Here is a 13183-nt window from a genome sequence, read left to right as displayed (position 1 = left end):
CACAAAGTTGTAGGCCTGATTACTGACAACGATGAGACAGCCTACAGGGAGGAGGTTAGAGACCTGGCAGTGTGGTGCCAGGACAACAACCACTCTCTCGACATCAGCAAGACAAAAGACCTGATAGTGGAATACATGGAACACAGTCGTGAAGAGGGCACAACAACGCCTCTTCCCCCTCAGGAGGCTGAAAAGATTTGGCATGGGTCCTCTGATCCTCAAAAAGTTCTACAGCGGCACCATAGAGAGCATCGTGACTGGCTGCATCACCGTTGGCATGGCAACTGCTCCAAGGCAATGTGTGTGGTCCAGTACATCACTGGGACCGAGCTTCCTGTCATCCAGGACCTCTATACCAGGCGGTGTCAGAGGAAGGCCCTGAAAAGACCCCAGCCAAAGACTCACAAAGTCAAAGACTCACAGTCTGTTCCCTCTGCTACCGCAAGGCAAGGGGTACCAGAGTGCCAAGTCTGGGACCGAAAGCCTCCTGGACTGCCATACGACTGCTGAATAGTGAATAATACAGCTACCCGGATGTTTTGTTTTTCACCCCCTACCTACATGTACATAGCACTTCAATCAATAACCTAACCAAACCTACATGTATATATTACCTCAATCAATAACCCCAACTGCCTCATACCCCAGTACACTGACTCAGTGCCAGTACTCCTTGTATATAGCCTTGTTATTGATTTATTTGAAAATCAGATTGAAACATTATGACCAAAGACATATATTTTGAAACAAAAGACATCATTATTAATTATGCCCCTCCAGATAGGAGGTTCTGTACCGGCAAGTAATTACATTTACTTTCAGCCCCGGACACATATATTCGCAACCTGCTATGATGACAACCATTTTAGATTTCAGATGGGTTGAAAAGACTAGATTCACATTGAGTTCAATTGACTGATGTTAATTCAATAACACTCACATGTCACTTGATGGGGTGGGCTTTGGCGAGGGACATGGAATATTGCCTTCCATGATGCTATTGAAACTACTGTTCCCTATGTTCTTAGCCAGCTGAGGAGAGAGAGCAGAACAGGTGGGTTGAATAACATGTAAACTGCCTTTGAAACAGACAAAGTTTAGGAGTTAAACATACCATATACTGTGCCTTTCAAACGTATTCAGACCCTTTGGATTTCTTCGCATTATATTGTGTCAATACATGTTATAAACACATTTGGCATCGATTACAGATGTGAGACTTTCTGGGTTGGATTGTACAATATTTGCCCATTATTCTTTTCAAAATTCATCAAGCTCTATAAAGATGTTGGGGATCATGACTAGACTGCAATTTTTAAGTCTTTCCATAGATTTTCAAACATATTTAAGTCAAAACTGCAACTTGGCCACTCAGGAACATTCACTGTCTTCTTGGTAAGCAACTCCAATGTAGATATGGCCTTGTGTTGTAGGTTATTGTCCTGCTGAAAGGTGAATGAATCTCCCAGTCTCTGGTGTAAAGCAGACTAAAGCAGGTTTTCCTCAAGTATTTTTCCTGTGCTTAGCTATATTCCATTTATTTTTATCCTGAAAAACTCCCCAGTATTTGCTGATGTCAGGCATACCCATACCATGACGCAGCCACCACCATGCTTGAAAATAAGGAGGCAGTTATTCAGTGACATGTTGTGGTGGATTTGCCCTAAACATATATATATTTTTTTACATTTTATTTCACCTTTATTTAACCAGGTAGGCCAGTTGAGAATAAGTTCTCATTTACAACTGCGACCTGGCCAAGATAAAACAAAGCAGTGTGACACAAATAACAACACAGAGTTACACATGGAATAAACAAACATACAGTCAATAACACAATAGAAAAGTCCATATACAGTGTGTGCAAATGAGGTAAGGCAATAAATAGGCCGTAGCGGCAAAGTAAATACAATTTAGCAATTAAACACTGGAATGATAGATGTGCAGAAGATGAATGTGGAAGTAGGGATACTGGGGTGCAAAGGAGCAAAAAATAAATAACAGTATGTGGATGAGGTAGTTGGATGGGATATTTACAGATGGGCTATGTACAGGTGCAGTGATCTGTGAGCTGCTCTGACAGCTGGTGCTTAAAGTTAGAGGGGATATGAGTCTCCAGCTTCAGTGATTTTTGCAATTCGTTCCAGTCATTGGCAGCAGAGAACTGGAAGGAAAGGCAGCCAAAGGAAGAATTGGCTTTGGGGATGACCAGTGAGATATACCTGCTGGAGCGTGTGCTACGATTGGGTGCTGCTATGGTGACCAGTGAGCTGAGACAAGGCGGGGAATTACCTAGCAGAGACTTGTAGATGACCTAGAGTCAGTGGGTTTGGCGAGTGCCAGCCAACGAGAGCGTACAGGTTGCAGTGGTAAGTAGTATATGGGGCTTTGGTGACAAAACAGATGGCACTGTGATAGACTATATCCAGTATGCTGAGTAGAGTATTGGAGGGTATTTTGCAAATTACATCGTCGAAGTCAAGGATCGGTAGGATGGTCAGTTTTACAAGGGTATGTTTGGCAGCATGAGTGAAGGATGCTTTGTTGCAAAATAGGAAGCCAATTCTAGATTTAATTTTGGAATGGTGCTTAATGTGAGTCTGGAAGGATTGGTTGAAGAGCATGCATTTCGTTTTACTAGCATTTAAGAGCAGTTGGACGCCACGGAAGGAGTGTTGTATGGCATTGAAACTCGTTTGGAGGTTAGTTAAGACAGTTTCCAAAGAAGGGCCAGAAGTATATAGAATGGTGCCGTGTGGGTAGAGGTGGATCAGGGAATCACCAGCAGTAAGAGCGACATCATTGATGTATACAGAGAAAAGAGTCGGCCCGAGAATTAAACCTTGTGGCACCCCTATAGAGACTGCCAGAGGTCCAGACAACAGGTCAGTCGATATGACACACTGAACTCTATCTGAGAAGTAGTTGCTGAACCAGACGAGGCAGTCATTTGAGAAGCAAAGGCTGTTGAGGCTTTGTATTTAGACCAAAAAAGTGTATTTCTTTGCTGTGTTTTTTCCCCTCAGTATTCTTTAGTGCCTTGTTGCAAGATGTTATTCTGGAATATTTTTATTGTGTATGTTTGTGTTATTCTTTTCATTCTGCCATTTAGATCATTATTGTGGAGTCTCAACATTGTTGTTGATCCATCCTCAGTGTTCTCCCATCACAGCCATTGAACTGTTTTAAAATCACCAATGGCCTCATGGTAACATCCTTTAGCAGTTTCATTCCTGTCCTGCAGCTCAGTTCAGAAGGAATCTGTACTTTAAATCCAATACTTGAACTTACAGATGTTGTATGTATGGGGGACAGAGGAAGGGTTAGTCATTTAACAATTATGAGGATTATTTCACACAGAGTGAGTAACGTATTATGTGATGTGTTCAGCCAAATCTTACAAAGGGGCTGAATACTCATGCTAATATATATATATATATATATATACACACATATATACACATATATACACACACATACACACACACACACATACATGTATATATATACTGCTCAAAAAAATAAAGGGAACACTTAAACAACACAATGTAACTCCAAGTCAATCACACTTCTGTAAAATCAAACTGTCCACTTAGGAAGCAACACTGATTGACAATAAATTTCACATGCTGTTGTGCAAATGGAATAGACAACAGGTGGAAATTATAGGCAATTAGCAAATCACCCCCAATAAAGGAGTGGTTCTGCAGGTGGTGACCACAGACCACTTCTCAGTTACTATGCTTCCTGGCTGATGTTTTGGTCACTTGCAGATCATCCAGGATGGCACATCAATGCGAGCTGTGGCAAGAAGGTTTGCTGTGTCTGTCAGCTTAGTGTCCAGAGCATGGAGGTGCTACCAGGAAACAGGCCAGTACATCAGGAGACGTGGAGGAGGCCGTAGGAGGGCAACAACCCAGCAGCAGGACCCGCTACCTCCGCCTTTGTGCAAGGAGGAGCAGGAGGAGCACTGCCGGAGCACTGCAAAATGACCTCCAGCAGGCCACAAATGTGCATGTGTCTGCTCAAACGGTCAGAAACAGACTCCCTGAGGGTGGTATGAGGGCCCGACATCCACAGGTGGGAGTTGTGTTTACAGCCCAACATCGTGCAGGACGTTTGGCATTTGCCAGAGAACACCAAGACTGGCAAATTCGCCACTGGCGCCCTGTGCTCTTCACAGATGAAAGCAGGTTCACACTTAGCAAGTGATAGACGTGACAGAGTCTGTAGACACCATGGAGAACGTTCTGCTGCCTGCAACATCCTCCAGTATGACTGCTTTGGCGGTGGGTCAGTCATGGTGTGGGGTGGCATTTCTTTGGGGGGCCGTACAGTCCTCCATGTGCTCGCCAGAGGTAGCCTGACTGCCATTAGGTACCGAGATGAGATCCTCAGACCCCCTGTGAGACCATATGCTGGTGCGGTTGGCCCTGGGTTCCTCCTAATGCAAGACAATGCTAGACCTCATGTGGCTGGAGTGTGTCAGCAGTTCCTGCAAGAGGAAGGCATTGATGCTATGGACTGGCCCGCCCGTTCCCCAGACCTGAATCCAATTGAGCACATCTGGGACATCATGTCTCGCTCCATCCACCACGCCACGTTGCACCACAGACGGTCCAGGAGTTGGTGGATGCTTTAGTCCAGGTCTGGGAGGAGATCCCTCAGGAGACCATCCGCCACCTCATCAGGAGCATGCCCAGGCATTGTAGGGAGGTCATACAGGCACATGGAGACCACACACACTAATGAGCCTCATTTTGACTTGTTTTAAGGACATTACATCAAAGTTGGATCAGCCTGTAGTGTGGTTTTCCACTTTAATTTTGAGTGTGACTCCAAATCCAGACTTCCATGGGTTGATAAATTTGATTCCCATTGATAATTGTTGTGATTTTGTTGTCAGCACATTCAACTATGTAAAGAAAAAGTATTTAATAAGAATATTTCATTCAGATCTTGGATGTGTTATTTTAGTGTTCCCTTTATTTTTTTTGAGCAGTATATATATGTATATATATATATAGTAATTATTATTACAAGAACACTTTCACTTTGACATTATACTGTATTTTGTGTAGATAGTGGACAAAAAAATACAAAGTGGGATTAAAATAGATTTAATTTAACACTAAATGTGAGGAAATCTAAGGGGTCTGAGTAGTTTTGCAAGGCACTATGATTAAATTAAGATACAATAAAGGTCAATGTTGACAGGGAACATTGTCTTGGACAGTATATATACAAACTAACACACCTGAACAAAGAAATTAGGAACGAGATTAAGCAGAGTCCTAGACTAAAAATATGCAGTAATTCCATAGAGATAAATTAGTCTGAGTCATGGAAACTGACCCTTTAGACATTCATCACAAACATAACATATATATTCATTGCATAATGCCAATGTCAAACACATCATGCATCTCATTGACAAGAAACACAAAGTAAGACAAATACACCTACATATATATTTTTATATTGTGTATAAAAAAAATGACTCCAAGCTACACTTGAATGTTTAAAACCTGATAGAAAGTATGAAGAATTATAATGGACCTATGTCATTTTTGAAAGAACGGCCCCCCTTCCCGGCCGGAAATTCATTTTGACAAACAAATTGTGTGGCCCTGGAGCCTCAAGATGTGTCAGGATACCAGTATACACTGAGTGCACGAAACATTAAGAACACCTTCCTAATATTGATTTGCACCCCCCTTCTGCCCTCAGAGCGGCGGGGCATGGACTCTACAAGGTGTTCCACAGGGATGCTGGCCCATTTGGAATCCAATGTTTACCACAGTTGTGTCAAGGTGTTCCACAGGGATGCTGGCCCATTTGGAATCCAACGCTTCCCACAGTTGTGTCAAGTTGGCTGGATGTCCTTTGGGTGGTGGACCATTCTTAATACACACGGGAAACTGTTGAACGTGAAAACCCAGCGTGGCAGTTCTACCTACTACCATAACCCGTTCAAAGGCACTTAAATCTAGTCTTCCCCATTCACCCTCTGAATGGCACAGACACAATTCATGTCTCAATTTTTTCAAGAGACATCAAAAAGGGATCATAGCTTTCAACTGGATTCACCTGGTCAGTCTTTGTCATGGAAAGAGCAGGTATTCATAATGTTTTGTACACTCAGTGTACGCGTCAACATACCAAGAGTTCGGAGCTCCCCAGTTTGTCTAGCTCCATGGACTGGATGCGGGAGATGTGGACACCCATCTCCCTGTGGATCCCAGAGCACTCGATACACGTCAGGATGCCAAGATTAGTAGACAGCCATTTTGGCTCTGCAAAGAAAGAACAGATGACAACAGTGTCTGGGGCAAGTCTAGCGGGTATGTCTCCACCTTCAGCACACACTATAAATTATACCCTTGTGCATGGGATCGAATCCTGGTACCACCGCTATATACTGTACACTCCCCTCGCTCTAGGACCCCTCTTATTCAACACTATCGCTCTCTTTATCAATAATACAAAAAAATACAAAAGAGGATGGGAATTTCCTAAACAATAAGACAACAGAAGTTGAGGGCGCTTTAAACATCCAGACAACTGTCTGTCTGTCAGTCTGATTGACTGAGGTGCTGCTTATAAGGGACATTAGAGCCAAACAGTACTGAGACCAGGGTTATCAAATGCTGAATGTTGGGCTCCCGAGTGGCGAAGTGGACTAAGGAACTGCATCTCAGTGCTAGAGGTGTCACTACAGACCCTGGTTCGATTCCAGGCTGTATCACAACCAGCCATGATTGGGAGTCCCATAGGACGGCGCACCCGGTTTGGCTGGTGTAGGCCGTCATTGTAAATAAGAATTTGTTCTGGTTAAATAAAGGTTCAAATTAAATAAAGATGAAACAGTCATCCATCAAAGCCAATGCATGCAGTTGCATTTTATACAAAGATGCTCTAGGCTTAACACCAAGCTGAGTCAATGCCCTTAAAAACGGAATCAACATTGATTTAAGTTAACATGCACACTAATAATTCAATATTAAACTGATTATTGCAGTAGGCCGAGTATGGCATTAGTCATACAAATACCTTACTCTGCTTATCTTAATCGGTGTAAGGTCATAATCGAAGTAAGCATATGTTGATTGAAATGCCTGTATTATTTTGCAATCTTTCTAATTATTTGGACATGTAAACTGCTTAAGTTCCAGCAGTGTATTTGATCTGCTCCATGTGCTAGCAACGCAAGTCTCCCTCTTACGCACGAGTGAAGTATAGTTTTAAAACAAACTTTACATGTCCAAACTCAGAATCAAATTGGCTTCCCAAAAATAACAAGTCGCTGTTTTGGAACATTTATTTTGGTTAGGGACTTTTCTGCATTTATCAAAGTTCCATCAGGTAGCCTGATTTCAGATCAGGCTACCTGATTATCAGGGAAATCGTTCTTGAAAAGCATGTAAACATTTTATCAAACTATTATATTAATATCAGTACTCACAGTAATTGTATTGTGTGCATGTAAATGTACCCACTGAACTAAATTGACAACACAAAAACAATCAAAGGTTTATGTAGGGATTTAAGACACAATTACACTAGATATAAATAACAAACCATATTGTTCAGCATTGAATAATGAATTCATTACGTCTATTGTTTTGTCAATACTCAAAAAACATTGCAATGCGAAAGATGCGGGAAGCAGATAGCACCCTTCAAATAATTGCATTTGAAAAGCCATGCAAATATTGGGTGGTTGTTTAATGAGAACAAAGAGAAAGGGAGAAGAAAAAGAGAGAAAGAACGGGGCGAAAGAGGTAAATGTAAACTCTTTTCGGATATAAATATGAACTTCACCGAACAAAACATACATGTATTGTGTAACATGAAGTCCTATGAGTGTCATCTGATGAAGATCATCAAAGGTTAGTGATTCATTTTATCTCTATTTCTGTTTTTTGTGACTCCTCTCTTTGGCTGGAAAAATGGCTGTGTTTTTCTGTGACTTGGCTCTGACCTAACATAATCGTTTGGTGTGCTTTCGTCGTAAAGCCTTTTTGAAATTGGACACTGTGGCTGGATTTTCAACAAGTGTATCTCTAAAATTGTGTGAAATACTTGTATGTTTGAGGAATATTATATTATCTTGATGCATATAAGTAATAAAGCGATGAGAACAGTGTGAGCTTCACCCCCCTTAACCGGCTGAAGAAAGGGCGTCAAATGCGTTCACTATGACCTTGTCCTTCACCACTTCTACCGTGAGACCGAGCCAGCAACCTGTACACAGCATCCAGTCGAAGCTATCAACTGCCTTATCACTCATGAGTCATGAGTCCACTTGGAGTGAGCTGGGAGAGAGATCCCGTCCAAACTTCTCTCATGCTGCTGGTGCACTGGTGGGAAAATGGACAAGACATAGTGAACTGTATAGGACAGTGTCGGCTCAGGTGAGAGACATTATCTAGGGTCATCCACTTTGAACATGTGCCATTGAGAGGATGAACTGAAACGCTATCTGAAGCAGAATATGAATAGACGCTGGAAGAAGAGTGCAGGGAAGGAGGGGGGTGGTCAACTGTGTCTGTACATTTATTTAGGATTGATTTTGGAGGTTTACACACTGGGAAGCTTATTGTAATTTAGATTAAAATGCATTGAGATACCGATCTGTTATTAACATGTCACTCGTTGCATTGTAAACCAGGGATGAACAAGGGCTGTCATGAAAAAAGTCAATACTGGTAAAATGAGTAGTAAAAACTGTCTATATACGTTTGTAGATGTACATTCTTACCGTGTGTGCTTAGTTGAAGGTCTTCAATTTGAGTGATAGACTCAGCGTGAAGCACTAAGGACTGTCATTCTAAATTTGGGTTGAACATTTTTTACCAAGTTAACAGAATTCTAATGTTAAGGCGTATCAATACATATGGATTTCTGGATGATATATAGCACAATTGACTTGAGCATGTTTTAGTATGTTTATAACTATATAAGTGGACTAGCAGAACGTGTTATGGGTTAGATGGAATGATTATGTGCAAATGTATTTGTAGCAGAAGGCTAAGAACATACGGGGCCATGTGTTTGAGACAATGTTTGCATAAGGGTGTTAGTTGCAGATTCTAGCAGATATAGTGTTGTCATTTCAGACACTATTGTCAAATTTCAGTGACAAATAAAAAAGGTACAACACATGAAAGAATAGCCACAGATCCCTGTACACAGGAGGCCACATCACCGGAAGGTTAGTTTGCTGTAGTAGTAACATCACATCTCCTGCAGAGGGGCCCTAATGATAGGTGACCATTGCTGTACATTCATACCCCAAGGTGAGGGTAACTTAATGAACTATTCTAACCTGATACAAACTTGTCTTTTTGAGAGTTATTCATAAGACTGGGCGTAAGATCCTTTTGGGTGCGACTGCAGCATGTGAGACATCCCTTGGTTTTACTATCTGCAGGAAGTCAGCTGTATGGAAACTTGCAGGAAGGAGCACATTATAGTGTGAACTGTGACAAAACACAGTTATAACAGTTGAGCTCTCATGCCATCTTAATCTGCATAGACAAACCGTCGCTGTTTCCACCCATCTGCTAAACTGCCACGAAGACAAGTTGTACTTTCTATAAAAGCTGAGAGCCAACCGTTCATTGGGCTTTTAACTCTGCACTGTTGAGTGGATTGTTAACACTCCATTTTTGCAAATCTTAAAATAAAGTTGTTGCTTGAAGAATCCATTATATTATTAATTATAATTTCCACCACATTCCTAACTACTGCCGAGGTTTGTTGGTCTTTCTGGCGCTTATAGCTGCCGAAGCGTCACCCAGATGAGTGCTACGCTTCAGTAGTGGACCATCCAGCCTACCTACAGAGGAGGCAGCGACAACGTACGAGGTGCCTGATGAAGATCTCCGGACCAGTCTAAGTAACTGACTGACGCCATTGAAGCTCCTTCCGCTTAAACTAGTGCTCAGCCTTTCTGAACTGCCTGGCTGATCAACACCTTACCATCTGAAGCTGTGGAGTGGAAGACCATCGCCCAAACAGACACACACTCTCTTACTCACCAGCTGCACCACAGTCACAGCAGATTGCGTTGCCAGGTATCCGTAGCACGTCTTCTATGATGGCTTTGGTCAGGTCCTCCAGGGTGTCCTCTCCTCCTGTACTCTGCTCCCCGTGGAACGCCTTGTTCAGTGCCTCCTCTTTACTGTTGGTCAGCACCGATATCCAGCTGCACACACACATATATATACTGTATACAGTGACACCCTCGAGCAAAAAGGACTTCATAAAATAAATCATTCAAATACTGAGCTATATTGTATGCTAAAAAAAATGGGGACATTATTCTATACTAATACAATTTCTCAGAGAAAGATTTTGTTTAAAAAGTAATACATTTTTTTCTCAAAGAGAGGGCACAAAATGATTGACTCCCCTGTTTTCAATACATCACCTTACGAGGATAATGGCACCGAGATAAAAAAAAAGTTTTATGAGATTGGATAATACATTGGTAGTGTTCTTAGACCATTCCTTATTTATTTTTGTGGTCAATTAATAATGTAGATGTGTGCTTGGGGTTATTGTCTTTCTGAAGATCCATTTGTGGCCAAGTTTCAGCCTCTTGACAGAGGCAACCAGGTTTTTAAACTAAAATGTCCTGGTACTGGGTAAGGTTCATGATGCCGTTGACCTTAACAAGGATCCAAGGACCAGTGGGAAGCAAAACAGATCCCCCACCATATTTTACAGTCCCCAAATGCACTCAACACCATGTTCAGAGTCTCCTTCATACTGAGCACTGACATTCAGGTGTGCACATGCGCACACACACCATATAGTAGATTATCTTACATCACAAACTCCTGTTCATCTTCAGCCTGGAAATGATATGTGCGATTATCTGTAAAAGAGAAAAGACAGACATACCTTAGTGCATAGCTAGTATCACTAGATTAGAATGACTAGAAGTAAAAACACTGTGGGAGCCCTATTTTTACACACAAAAAGACAAAGGGCTTCTCCCTCACTGTCTTGGAGCCTGGGCTCGGCGAAACACATAAAATACTTCCAAATACTTGAACATTGAGGTGTGTGCCGTGTTTTGGTATAGTGGTAGCAGACAGGGGGTCCATACCGGCGTTAGTCCGTCACAGTGTCACTTTCTTTTTTAATTATTTGTCTTTATTCAAACAGTAGGATATATCATTGTCTTCCGTCAGATACCGCGACATCTGCACTGATTTGTCTCGTATATCTCAAAGACTAATGGGATAGATCAAAAGAAGTCCGGCAACAATGATCATAACTTTCCAAAATATATCCTCGGTTGTAATGATGCTTGGTCATAGGTCGTGCCTCGTCTCTTAAAAAAGCTTTCCAGAACATGCAAACTTGCGTTTTATACTGTTCAACATACAGTGGGGACAACAAGTATTTGCTACACTGCAGATTTTGCAGGTTTTCCTACTTACAAAGCATGTAGAGGTCTGTATGGAGGTGGAAATGTGATTTTCTGGATTTTTGTTTTAGATTCCGTCTCTCACAGTTGAAGTGTACCTATGATAAAAATTACAGACCTCTACATGCTTTGAAGGTAGGAAAACCTGCAAGATCGGTAGTGTATCAAATACTTGTTCATCCCCACTGTACCTTGTGTCAATTGAAGCTAATCCTCAATACTGACAAAACTAAACTATCTAATGCAAGAAATAGTCCTCTGAACCTTTCACCTATTACTACCTGTCAGGGCAAGGAGATTGAGGTTGTAACCTCATAAATATCTTGGAATTTTAATTGATGACGGCATATTCAACAACTTACAAAACAATTGAAGCTGAAATTGGGATTTTATTTTATGAATAAGGCCCGTTTTTCTTTTGAAGCCAGGAGAAGGCTCGTATCAGCTACATTTATGCCTTTACTAGACTATGGGGATATTTTATATATGAATGCTTCTGCTCAGTGTTTGAGATCAATTGACACTCTTTACCATGGCACTTTGAGATTTATTTTAAACTGCAAAACCCTTATTCACCACTGCACTTTGTATACCAGGGTTGGCTGGCCTTCTCTAGTCACTCGTAGGCTCAGTCACTGGTATACTTTTATTGACAAAGTCATTTTGGGTTTACTACCTTTTTATTTGTGCATTTTTATTGTTCAGAAATGTGGTGGGTACTCTCTTCATTCGCTGCTAACTGTTCCAAATGTCCGAACTGAATTTGGTAAAAGTGCTTTTTATTTTTTTTACTCTACGCCATCGTCTTCGAACACCTTCCAAAATATTTTTAAACTGGAAGAACTTGTCCCGATTGGTGTTTCTAAATCACTGATGAAATATTGAGGCTGATTCCCTGACCTGTCAATGTTTTTAATTTGCTGTGTTATACTCTTGTGAATTCAATGGTTTTTACTAGATTACTTGTAGTTTTTCATGTTGTCTGACTAAGTTTTGTAATGACTTGGTTAGCTATATATACACAAGCTAAAAATAGCTATATATACAAGGCTGAACCCGTAGGTTCTTTTCAATGTGTTGCCACATTTAATAACATACATTTCAAGGCACAAACGACATGCTAATGCCATGTTCCCAACTGCCGTCATGTTCTGACGCATACGCACTAACAGACAGTATGAATTACTTTGAAAGTTGACCAACTTGGAAACTCACTTTTGAGAAAACCGTCTTTCAATGTTTTGGTACACCTACTGGAGAGCTCTTCTTTGTCTACACCCATTCAGCATTGTTCACACCCTCTTAAGCCTTAGCCCCACCCATCTCTTTAAGGATTCACATGTAAGGTCATGTCCTAAACAGTGAGTAGTGTCCTGAAGATTAAGACTAAAAGTGGTAAAAGTAAGGAAAAATTCCAGGTAAACAGAAAGTGTCCAGATAAAAATATTTTATAAATATTAGATGATGTTTACTCAGACACACTTGTCTAAATTGATGGGTCATGTGACCACTTCCAGCGGTGGAAAAAGTACTAAATTGTCATACTTGAGTAAAACTAAAAGATGCCTTAATCGAAAATGACTCAAGTAAAAGTAAAAGTAAAAGTCACCCAGTAAAATACAACTTGAGTAAAAATCTAAAAGTATTTGATATTAAAAATACTTAAGTATCAAAAATAAATGGAATTGCTAAAATGTACTTAAGACTTTTGAATCCAAGATGGCGTAGCAGTCAGAA

General features: G+C 41.1%; 1 protein-coding gene across 1 annotated transcript in view; it reads right to left on the bottom strand.

Moving 5' to 3' along the window:
- Window positions 1-13183, bottom strand: part of asap1a (ArfGAP with SH3 domain, ankyrin repeat and PH domain 1a) — a 157500-nt gene that overhangs the window by 33352 nt on the left and 110965 nt on the right. The window contains exons 14-17 of the mRNA XM_064942550.1: window positions 10840-10888; window positions 10047-10213; window positions 6163-6296; window positions 941-1032 (exon numbers count right to left, since the gene is read on the bottom strand). Coding sequence (XP_064798622.1) covers window positions 941-1032; window positions 6163-6296; window positions 10047-10213; window positions 10840-10888 — 442 coding nt within the window. The remainder of the gene's footprint in view (window positions 1-940; window positions 1033-6162; window positions 6297-10046; window positions 10214-10839; window positions 10889-13183) is intronic.

Source organism: Oncorhynchus masou, chromosome 3, assembly GCF_036934945.1.
Source record: "Oncorhynchus masou masou isolate Uvic2021 chromosome 3, UVic_Omas_1.1, whole genome shotgun sequence".
In the NCBI taxonomy this organism is placed as follows: Eukaryota; Metazoa; Chordata; class Actinopteri; order Salmoniformes; family Salmonidae; genus Oncorhynchus; species Oncorhynchus masou.
The sequence above is the reverse complement of the archived record's forward strand: the minus strand, read 5'-3'. Positions and strand labels throughout refer to the sequence as shown.